Source organism: Falco peregrinus, chromosome 7 (genome assembly GCF_023634155.1).
Source record: "Falco peregrinus isolate bFalPer1 chromosome 7, bFalPer1.pri, whole genome shotgun sequence".
NCBI lineage: Eukaryota > Metazoa > Chordata > Aves > Falconiformes > Falconidae > Falco > Falco peregrinus.
The window spans coordinates 91,463,847-91,476,077 of NC_073727.1; the positions used below are offsets into that span (position 1 = coordinate 91,463,847).

General features: G+C 38.6%; 1 protein-coding gene across 14 annotated transcripts in view; it reads right to left on the reverse strand.

The window, feature by feature from the left end:
* The window catches only part of USP45 (ubiquitin specific peptidase 45), a 60,300-nt gene that overhangs the window by 34,641 nt on the left and 13,428 nt on the right, over positions 1–12,231 (reverse strand). For all 14 annotated transcript variants that reach the window (XR_008748266.1, XM_055811282.1, XM_055811278.1 and 11 more), the window contains 2 exons: positions 3,104–3,249; positions 1,730–1,825 (listed from right to left, as the gene is read on the reverse strand). Coding sequence is in view for 13 of the 14 variants with exons in the window: in XM_055811282.1 (XP_055667257.1) it covers positions 1,730–1,825; positions 3,104–3,249 (242 nt within the window). In the remaining variant the exon portion in view is untranslated. The remainder of the gene's footprint in view (positions 1–1,729; positions 1,826–3,103; positions 3,250–12,231) is intronic.

A 12,231-nucleotide genomic window follows, 5' to 3' on the forward strand; every position in this document is an offset into this window, starting at 1 on the left:
CTCCTCTGTCGGCCAGCATCAGACAGAGCTCAGTGGCACTCAGTCTACTTAACCTTAGGAAAGCCACACACCAAAGTTTCCACACTTCCTACAGCCACTGGAACATATGCTGTTCCTCCAGGAGCCAGGCGCTGGGAAGGCCGACCAGCTGTGGTTCACAGCAGGAGCCAACAGCAGACCCCACAGATCCGCCATGGCAGCGGGGGACAGGCACGAGGCGCATCCCACACAGCCCCTCCCGGTGTGAGATTCACCCTGGACAGCAGGTCCTGGGGCTGGAAGGAGCCAGCCATCAGCCATCTAAGCCAGTCTTCTAGTAGGAGATATTCCTGCACTGCTTACATGCCACGTGTGCCTCAACAGAGACACAAGATCGCCAGTCCTCCCTAACGCTCCAGGTCCATAAATGACCACAGTGCTTCCTGCGAGCTGGCCCGACTCTTGCAAAAACAGATTACAACTGCCAGACAAACAGTTAGAGAAGCTGCCTTATCCAGAAAGCACATCCACACAAAACATAAGCGCTATGGATACACACAAATATGAAGTATTTGCATTATACAGACTATCAGAAGGTGGAAAAATGCCCTTTACCAAGTGGAAAACTGGGAGTTTCTACATTACTATTAGACTACTGCTGCCCTTTAATTTTGTGTTGACATACAAAAACTAGAAAACACAGGTTTTGCTCCAAAGATCTTACTTATATTGCAAGCATTGTCATTAAAGGAAAAAATAAATCTTTCAACCTTATGGTTGTGCAAGTTTCACATCAAGTGTAAGCCAATGTACCACTGGCTTTCTAAGCCTCTGAGCACAAACAAGCTCCAGACCTCTGCTGTGGCTCAGGATAACTTAGTGAAACATGCTGCCGCTCAGAACTGCCACTGGAGGAAATACAGACAGCAATGCTGTGAATTTCACACTGCTCTTGCTGGGAGAAGCTACTAACATCACTAACAGCAAGATACAGAAATCATGTTCATTTCAGAGGTATCCGGAACAGAATCCCACCCCTCAACCCTCACTGCCACCAGAAACTCCCAGAAACAGCAGAAAAAGAAAAAAAGAGGAAAAAGAAAAAAACATCCTCTGTAAACTGCTCGCTTTAGCTAGCAGAGGGACAAGGGTATTATCTTTATTGCCAACAACATATTATGAAAACCCAAGTCTCTAAGACATGACCAGGAACAGCAGAGTATTATTTTGATAATAACCACAGCAGTCTCTTTCCCATATGCCTGCAATGAGCTTGAGGACAAGAAATGTGGTCCTCACTGAAATTTTGCTTTTCTCAGTTTAATCCTCTGGACCTTAAAGCACATAATAAATTTTACAAGCCTTATCTATGAAGGGCTGGGACAGACTGGAATAAAGTATTTCATGAACACTTTCTAGAACCAAATATACTATTTCCTGTATCACACATTCGTACTGAAAAAAATGATATGGGAAACAAAAATAATCCAGCCACTCTTTCTCAAGGTCAGGCATTATTTGCTACGTCAATGTCACAAAATGTGAAAGGAAGCGATTACTACTCCTCCTCCAGAGCTGAGTAATTAAATTTTGTAAAAAAAGTGAGTTCACTGGTATCATAAACCAGTTAAACAATTAAAAGGCAAAAGAAATGGAATGGTAAGAGTGTGTCTTTAACAGAGATGCAGTTTTCCATCCTACAGCTTCTTCCCCCATTTCCCCTGATTTGTATTCCTCACTTCATACTCACCAATTGGGAGTCTGAAGTATGACAGATTTTTAGCTTTGTTCCTTTCTCCTTCATCTCATACATCAGTTCATTTAGTACGTGAGTCTGTGCCAAGTTCTTAAAAAAAAACCAAGAAACACAGGATGACCTTTCAACTATACATTTTTCTTTAGTTACAAATTATAGCTTCAGGGACACACAAAACCAGATATATTTCATAATGTACAACTGAGGTTTAAATCAGACCACTAGAAAAAGCAGGTATAATCCTTATAAGAGCCAAAATCATTGATCTCGCACTCTTTCTAAAATTTTATCTACTTCTGTTTCTGTAATTCCAAAACAATTTCCTAGTAATAACTTTGTTGGTTTTGTTGAACAACAAGGTTCGGGGTTGAGGGTTTTTTTTTTTATGGTGAGCACATTAGTATCAGAAATATTTGTTTCTTTTAAGCTCTGCAGTCCCCCTCATTGTGCCCCAAGAGGCACAAAGGCTTTGGCACACTGAAAAGCATTACCTCTCTGAATTTAAGAGAGAAACCAACTCAACATATCTCAGCTTTGTTTCTTTATTTTTGGTTAACTTTGACTGCAGATCACTTAGGTTTCTACAATGCCCCAAGTATGGATAGAGGACAATGTGCAGTAATTCTGCTCCTTACAAATTTACTATTTCTTTGCTGAGGTTTGTAATCACCACCATAAACACAAGGTAAAGAGTGCCACTTCAGAACATCTTTGTAGCAGTCTTCTCTCCTTTGTTCACTCCTGCCTGCAGACATACAGATGTCTCCACTCAACTGACAAGCAATAGGATAGTCCAATACAAAACCCACTAAGGCTGCTGCCTTTTTTGAGGACGTTGGATTAATTATACACTCAACATCAATAAAAGTCTATTAGTATAGCTCACTCCTCTTATTCTGGTCAGGAAAAAAAAACCCAACGTAATCAATATAAGTACTTTTATAACTGCACCCATTGCAGGGGCTTAAAATTATCACAATGCACTGTGCAGACATTTACATTATGCATAAAGTACCACTTTTCACACCCACCAGTATGGTAAATACTGTGCATTACTCATGACTGCCTAATGCTGAACTACAAATAAAACCATATGCTAGAGTACAACCCACACACATATGCAGTGTGTAAAACACTTGACATTTTCATTTGTCTCATTACTGTGAAAAATGCTACTGATCCAGGAATTCTTTTTTTGTTATAACAAGAAATATTGCTTGGATAGCAAGGAATAAAAAAAATTTGAAAAGGTCCTTCAGAAAGCAGAATGAAAACTGGTAACAGCCAGAACCTCTTCTGAAGTTCACCGTTTATACAGATCACTTCTGAAATCTATTACAAGAAAGCTGTATGATTTTTCCATCTTACCTGCATGACAGCATTAAAAAAGCATGTATTTCCTAAATTATTTATTCCTTTAACTGGAACTGATGCACCATTAGCAGAACTTTTTCCTTTCAGTATTTCACTTGTTTCACTGTTTTCTTCACGGAGTCGTATGATTTTTGATGAACCTGTAATTAAACTACAGATTAATATTACTATATAATTACACAGTTTAATCAATCAAGTCCTTCCATGGGTTACATTTATCATTTTTAACATATGCAGAAAGATACTTTGATGGTACTCTAAGCTGCTTTACGCAATCTTTTAAAGAAAACAAAACAAAACAAACCATCAGCAGTTAAACCCCTGGGGAAAAAAATATCCCCCCAACAAGTGCATATACCCAACCAAACCTTCCACAATAATCACACTGTCCCATAAGACTGTAACTTCTTCAATTACCCAAGCAATAAATAACGTAAAACAGGCTCTGTTAGTTTATTAACAACAGGCAGTTAAGATATACAGTCGTTCAACACACTGGAAACACCACACAAGGACTGCTTTTTGGTGCATTTGATGAGACATAAGCAAAAGTTACCACCTGAGTGCCGCAAGTCTTTCTCAATTACGGTGCTGTTTGAATTGCCTCATCCAACCCAGTCAACAGTTTCTGTTAATAGTTTTCCCTAACACCACATTTGCTCCTTGACCCACCTCCCTTTGTCACAGCCTGAGGAATTGATAACACAACCCACATATATGCAATGCTAGTGTTTTAATTTCAAACAACAAAAATTTTATGAAACTGCAATGGAATATGCTACCAGTATAACATCCACATATCTCCCTATTTCCCTTATTATTTAAATAGATAAGGGGCAGCAAAGTTAGACAGTCATTAACTTGTAGCCTAGAGGTAATGGGAAGACTTGAGATAATAATATTTAGCCTCAAATTCTACTAGCAACTTTCATATTGTCATGGTTGCAGGACTAAATATGAACACTACTGACATCTGCAGTGTCTTAAATATTGATTAACAATGCATGTCAATGTAAACGAGTTATGGACTTAATAGATGCCAAGAACTGCGATGCTGCAATCTCTGCCTTGACATATGAATTCATATATTTGTTCTAATGAGTTTCACATTGAAGTCTCATTAAAGTGTTCTTGAGAAATAGCTAACAGTCTTATTTACATCAATGAAACGCTCATGCCGAAAGGTTCTTTTATGTACACTCCTAGGTAGCTTCTTGCTTAGAAGATGAAAAAATATAATTAAATAAAAAATAAGTCATTAAAATATCTATTGTATCTAGCAACAAGCTTTGATGCAGTCTGTCTGCATCCTGTAGTGCCATCAAGGCATAATTATTTTTCCAAATTGTATCCGAGTTTGTCAAAACATAGTTAAAGGTGCTTTGCTGTTTAAAAACATTTTTACATGTTCTTAGTAATACTGCTTACACAGCTTTAAAATACTCTCCTTTCCACTCATGTGGAAAATTAAGACAGTACAAGGGCAAAGTAAGAGACCAAGTTCTTCTTCAGAAAGCGAAGTGGTTTTGAATGCAACAAACGACAAACAGCTTGGGAGCTGCTCACACCCTGAAACAATCACTGTTTTATGGGCTACATGCAGCAACACCTTTTAATTGACAGGCTTACAAGGGGCACGCTACAGTGTCTGAGACTTGCCCACCCACAAGAGCTCCAAATGAACCGCAGCAGGAGAAAGGGAGCTTCAGTTGTTTGCAACTCAAAGGCACTGCTCACTCTCAGAAATTTAATTATGTAAATAGAGACTTCTTCACCTCAGAAAAGTGTGCCACACAGAGTGGTGCTGTGGAGAAGAGATGGTTAAAAAGGAGGGGGGAAAAAAAAAAGGGGGGGGGGAAGCCAAAATTGTGTAAATAATTTGTGTATTAGTATACCACAGTTGTTGCATTTATCCATCGGCATTCAAAAACATCTGGGACAGCATCTTAAAGTAAACAATGTTCACAAGGCCATCTGGACAAAACTGCAGGCAAAAATTAAAGCATAAGCATATGGAAAAGCAGATTTTTCTCTTCCCTTTAGCAGTACAGGATGACAAATGTCAAACCTAGATCTGTCCACGCTTCACTGTGCTATGCTTTACAGCACCACCTGGCTCTCCTTGCACAGCCACCAAATATGGACAGCACTGCCACAGCGGACCATATCTGCAGGGCAAACTCGATAAAAGCATTTCACTTCATGGTTAAATGGCAGCTTCACACAAGTAGCGAGGTTCCATTTGCTGAACCTTACATATAAATTATTTAAGGGAGGGAAAACAAAGCCAAAGCATCCAGCTTTGCAATAAGAGCTGGATGAATATGCAATTATAAAACACAATAAATGAGAACAAGACATCCAACTGCCACAAAGCTGAAAATCAGCAGAAGGATAAGGAGAAGTAGCAGTAAATTAAAAAAAGGCTTGCATGCTGTTACTCAAGTCTAGGAACCTCCTTTCATTCAGGAAGTTTTAATTACTGCCTCTTGATTTTTTAATAATTTTACGCATACAATCCACATGACATTTTACTAGGTGTTTTGTATCCATGAAAGTCTTGACAGGAAAGTATTGTTTTGCCATTCCAAACGTTATCTGCTGCCTCACTCACTCCATGCAGATATTTTTAAGGACATATACAGAGCTACAGGAGGGACAGCAGTTTTAATTTAACGCTGCTCAGTGTCCCCAGCTCTGTGATAAATGACAGACAGGCCTGAAGCTGAATGTTTAGTTGACATGTGAAGAGTTGGTCAGTCTTATTAGAAGATGCTGGTAATGACTGCAATAGCTAATACTTCTACAGATTGGGACCGGAGGGTCCTTCTGCAAGATTAACCCAAGGCTGCAAGCATGTTAGTAATCAAAAGGCTAATATGTAATTTTTTAAAGTGAATTTGCACTGTTTCATGGACTCTTGCCGACTTAATCTTGCAACCTGCAAGATTTTAATAGCTGGGCTTTTGGATACAAAAAGTGACTTTTAAGCCAGTATAGACACAAGGACCCCAGCAGAAGGATTCCACTGAAATGACTGTCATCTGCTGCTGCCCACAAGGGCCTTCAGCTCTTGACCAAACAGGAGATAACAAGTAGTCCAAGCCATCTGTCTGCATGCAGTAATACCAGTTACAAAGGACCTTGTTAATGTTAATGACAGCAAGGTGGGTGAAAAGCATAAAAGTAATTAAAGTCATAGATCAGTTTCTATCCATAGCTCACCATTACCTCTTTTAAAGCATTGATATGGTGACCCTCAACCTCTCTGCCCTTCTCAGGCACTACTGGTATCAGCCCCAAGTAGGCCTGTCCCTCCACACTGGGGACAGCACATCTGACTGCAACTTGTTTTGGGGCTCACCCATTCAGACTCTGCCTCTTCAGACTCCTGCAGTTCTGTTGTAGAGGTGGCCTTTCTAATCCAGTCACACAGGGAAAACTCTCACCCAAGCTGTGCCTCGATCACCACAACCTTCTTTTCCCTTGACAAAGTGTATCTGGCTGCAGAGACAACATGCTGGTGCACTCTGCAAGACCCACTGTCCAGCTCTCCATCCAGCTCATCACACCCTACTAACCACCTCTTCCTAGGCACCAGGTCAGTGCCTGCCTCTGGTCCCACCACGACATCCACCTCCACTGCTCCCTCCTTAAGCTCTCTGACAGCTGCATTTGCACATAGGCACAGCCTTCATGCTCGGCAAAGCTTCCCAACATCACTCTGCTCTCTCCTCCATGCCAGAAAACCCCCTCTCCACCAGACTCACAGGAGAGGACAGTAGTCAGAGACTGGTCCTCCACTACAGCTCTTGCCTGCAATGCACCCTTTTCTTGCCACTCTTCAGCATATTTTTTTACCTACTTCTGCTCACCTGTAGTCTTGTCTTGTAAGCTCTCTGGAGGCAGGGAACATCACTTTGTCCCACAGCTGCACAGCACCAGCCTGATAGGTATATGACTGAGATTCCTAAGCCCAATGTTAACATAGACATGATACAGTCCATGAATCAGAGCAGTCACTGTACCAGGTGTACAAACACACATGGTGCTGACACATCCACTTGTAAAAGACGTTCAGAAAACTTACCACAGGTTCCCTATCAAATTGTTTTGCCAGTATTTCAAACATTTGCAGTGCACATGGACTTCTGTACCACCCTTGCTGAAACTGAGCTGTGCCGGGGGGGTGCAGATGGTATGCAAGCAAAAAGATAAATTACAACCAATTTTTATTTCAGACAGGGGAGGAAGCATTTTTGCTCATCTTTTCAATGCAACTTTTTTTTTTTTTTAATTAAAAATGAGGGTTCCAGAACATGTACTTTTATTCTAAGGTCAAGGCTTTTACATTGAACACAACTCTGGTAATTCAGCTGAAGGTCTTCCCAGTAAAAGCAAGGTTAATAGATTGCCTTTCTTTTACCAAGTTCTCATCATGCTGTATTATGAAATGCTACTAAATGCTACTGGCACTCCTTTTTTATTTACAAAGTTTTTATTTTTTTACAACACTGTATGACAATAAGAATCTACCCCTTAGAAAAACAACACAGTTCTCTTCTGAAATGGTCACTAGCTTTATGTTTTAAAATCCCTATTTCTCTTGCAGTGTTACAATCCCACCAAATTAAAAGACTACAAACTGCAATTTTATTTCTCTGATTCTGCCAGAACATTATAAACCAAAAAAACATGTCTGCACAGTGTGAAAGAGCAAGCTATTCCAGCACCAGTTTCAATTCTCATCACTCAGATGACTTACACTACACTTCACAAGGAAGTAAGTATGCGGACAGGAAAGAGAAGAATTCATGGATAAAAAGGATAGAATGTCTAAAAAATTTTTTGCCAATGATTCACTTTTCATTTCTTTGCAACATGTATAATTAACAGCAGCCCCTAACAAGTAAGTAAACTTGAAAGAAAATTTATAACCAACAAAAAAAATGTCTTTTTTCTGAAGTGTATCTCAGATCTGGAGAATCAACACACTCTGCTTTGTTTTGCGAGTTAATTTTCTTTTAAGTAGACAGAAGGGACTGATATGATTTCAAGCTCCAAACTACACTTAGTGAAAAATCAGTTATGAAAGAACACAATTCATTTTTACAGTGTGATCTTTTGTCAACTGCTAATATCCACAGACAAATGCAAATCTGAAAAGTTATTCATCATACTATTTGTTTTTCCATACAAGTTAACACCTATTACTTGTACTGTATAATTACATATCTTTTAGTCTCTATTTTACATCAATTATGTCCATTAAAAAAGAAATCAAGTTTCTAACTGGCAAATCTGGGCAGCTGAACTTACTAGCAATTCCCCTGCTTGACCTTCCCAACAATAAATTTAACTACAAAATCTGAGAATAAATATTCTTCCTTCCCATTCTATTGCCACACAAACCAATTTAACTGCTCTATAAAAAATAATTAAGTATGCAATCTTATGTCTCCACCAATATCTAATTTGGATTTTATAAAGGAAAATACGTGTAATATTCACATTTAAGACTGCAAAACAATTTATTTTCTCCAGAAAATGAGCAGACATGCAGATCGCAATGTCTCAGCATGGTTTCTGTGTACTACATGTGCATTATGTCCATGTGAAGTTCACAAGTGTGCCACACAGACAATACTGCACCTGCCTTTCTGTGAAAATCATCATGGCCTGCTAACCTTTTTCACAAAGCAAATTTCTGGGTGGTATACCCTGGAAAGCAATCTTGCTTTATTCTTCCATCTTGTGCCCAACATGACCTCTTAACCACACAGACGCCTCTTAAAAAAAAAAAAAAAAAGGAAAAGAAGAAAAAAAAAAAAAAGCAGGCATTGCTGGGTACAACAAACCATAGGATCAGATGCGAAAATCACACAGCTGCAAGCATTCTTTTGGGAACCCAGCACTGGGATTTATCTCAATCGCTTAATGTAATTACAAAAGTCAGTCATGTAGTAGTAATGTAATTTGCACATTTTTACAGCTGAAGTGAACTTGAATCTTTATAAGAGACCGAGTGAAAAGCAGGGATCCTGCTGCCACACTATTCCACCACATTAGTACCAAATGACAAGCATTTTGCTTTTGTTTATTTTCCAAGATGCATTAATTAGGAAATCTATATAACCCTCCCTTCCATGTTTAAACTGATTATTTTATCTTTAAATGACTCCTGCACTTTCAAGAACTTAAAAAACCCTAGCAGCCCTCATCTGCTAACTTATATCCATGCTCATAATGCATTTCTGCAGAAATTTCTACACAATGCTATTTGAATTTTAATGATGCACCATGCCAACCAGTTGTTACAATAGAAAGAGATCCAGACATAGGATGAATTGTTGCTACAGTGCCACATTCTGATATGAAAACTACACATCTTCACTTTGGCTGCTTTTTTAGAAAGAAACAGAAAAGCAAAGGGAAAAAAGCACAAGACAAATTTTTTAAGTGAGAAATACAAAGTATTAATTGTCAGTTTTACACTAATTGTTTCTCACAAGTTATTTTCATTTATTTAAAATTATTTTATATTTAAAATATAAATATGATATGTATATACTTATTTATACTTCTTATATATAATATTTATATATGCATATAAATAAAATAAGTATATACTGAATATACAAAATATTTTTTAAAAATTCGAAACCAACTAATAACTTAAAGGATGACAGTTACATTGAAAATATCATTGTAACATGAAATAAAATGCTGTACTTTAAAACTCAAAACCTAGGTTATCAATAGTAGAGATGATTTTCACTGTTAGACTTCGTGTCCTTTGTGTTCTGGACAACAGCATGAATTACATTTTGATTTTAATTTTTTAAAAAACTTTAAAAACCTTAAAGGCAGTCTAATTTAAAGAAAAGAAAAAAATCCTACTTAAGTTACATTCCTTTAGGGGAAGCAGCAAGTGTGTGAGCCCAAGTATTTGACATAAAACAGAAAAGACACTGCAGTTACATTTATCAAAGTGAAAGAGGAATGCCAACTCTGGTTGGGAACTCCCTCTCACACCACTTATTTATCAACACACAGCTGTTTCCCAGCCTCTTCCAGCGAGAAGCCTGGCCCAAAGCAACAGACCATGCCAAACAGCTTTTTCCTTTTTTCCTTGCCACTTAAGAAAACCCAACAAATTATCTTTGGGCCAACGTTCCCAGAGCTCTCAAAGAACGGCAGCCAAACCACTCAGCGCAGCCATACTCTGCCACATGAACAGGGTCACAGACTTCCACCTTTAAAACATTACCAGAAGTACATGCACACACTTTTTGCGTGAAGCTTGCACATGAGCCTCAGCCCTTGCCCAGCAAGGAGCAGGAGACACGACTGCCCTGCAGAAGCAACCTCCGTACGCTCAGACCTCTCGCTGCTGAGGCGGCGACCCTGCAAGGCTTGTGCATGACTTCTCTAGCTTTGAAGGACACTAGCGCAACTGTCCACACACTCAAAACCAAGCACATGCATGAACTTGAAGGAGGAAGCATAACCACGCAGACTGGTAACACGCGGTCCCAGACGCTGGGAAAGCAGACTCCTCAGTCTGTCATCAATGTAAAACTGTCCTGCACGTCCCACCGCTTTGCAGGAGGACCCTCACACTGCCCACAACACTGCTCACCTGACATCACCACTGGCACCCAACCACCTTTTACATCACTGCCATGAACCTCCTTTTCCAGGGCACCAAAGCAAGCAGGGCCAAATCAGTGCACTGCTGCCACAAAATGTGCAACCACAAACTGAAGCTAGCTAGTGTTTCATTTCAACACCTGTTTTCAGAAACTGAAGGGAAAACAGGTTTAAACAAAATAGGAAAAAAAAAAGGGGGGAGGGGGAGGAAAAAATGTTCATGCCCTCAACAGTACAATTTTGTTTCCAGTTATAGAAAAGAGTTTCCAGTCTTTATCAGGTGAATACTAAAAGGACATATATGCATTTTCAAAACAGAGAATCAAAATGAAACACAAAAACATACACAGCAGCAGTGTATTCTGCCCTGCTCTGCTATAAACATCTGATTTTTAAAAAATCCTGCGCCTAATTTAAGCTTACTTTTCCTGAGTTAGTTTGGAATTTCAGTTGCTTAATTTAAGATATTTCACAGAAAACTTGTAAGTGCTATACTCTGAAAACCAGATATTTTTAAATGTCACAAATTAAGAATCTAAACTATGAAGCACAGAGTCATAGCAAAGTCTTATCCAGCAATACACAAACAGAATGAAATTGTTTCCATTAAATTAACTGAAACAAACACTACAGCATTTTCATCTACAAGCAAGCTGCAACACCCATTTACTACACATAAATGTGAGCTGTGAACAAAAGTGAAATGAATGACATACTGTATTTTCATTACTCTAAGCAAAAAGAAGCAATTTACCAATTTATTACAATTAAATAGTTTAACATACAACTTGTATTTCCGAGCGACCCTTCATTTTTTTCCCCTCAAAAAATATGTAACACCTCTTAAAACCAATTTATGCACATGCAGCTTGAGGAATACCACGTCTAATTCAAGTAAGGCAATGCTTCTCCATACTTACCTCTAAGTAGTTGATTATCTCTGCTAAAAACTGCAACCAATTGTTCTAGAAGTTTACCCTAAACTGTGTTTTGTCAAGAAAATCTGGAATCCAATGCACTCTCTAAGTCACAAGCCAGAAATGCTGCCGAGTGTGTTACAGCAAGGATGAATATCATCAACATTATCACAAGTAGACAGCTGAGGGCCACAGTTACCAAGTTCTATCTACTATTACATACATTGAGAAGATATAGTAGGCTCCTAACATAAGAAAATAACTTAATAATATTTTCTATTAATAGAAATGTGCATACTACCAATTAAAACCCAGTAACATAAATTAACAGAAAGCATTACATCCAACAACAGAGAACTAGAAAATCCACTTAAATCTCACTACTGTGGAAAACAAATTTAAATCAGAAAAATGTAAAGTGTGACACATCCATCTGAGGAAAATTCAATTTACTTATGCTTCTATATAGCTTTTGTGCATTAATTTCTATGGCATCTTATGTAAGGTAACGTCTTCTGTAAAATAAACTTTCTTCATTAAAGACAAAATTTG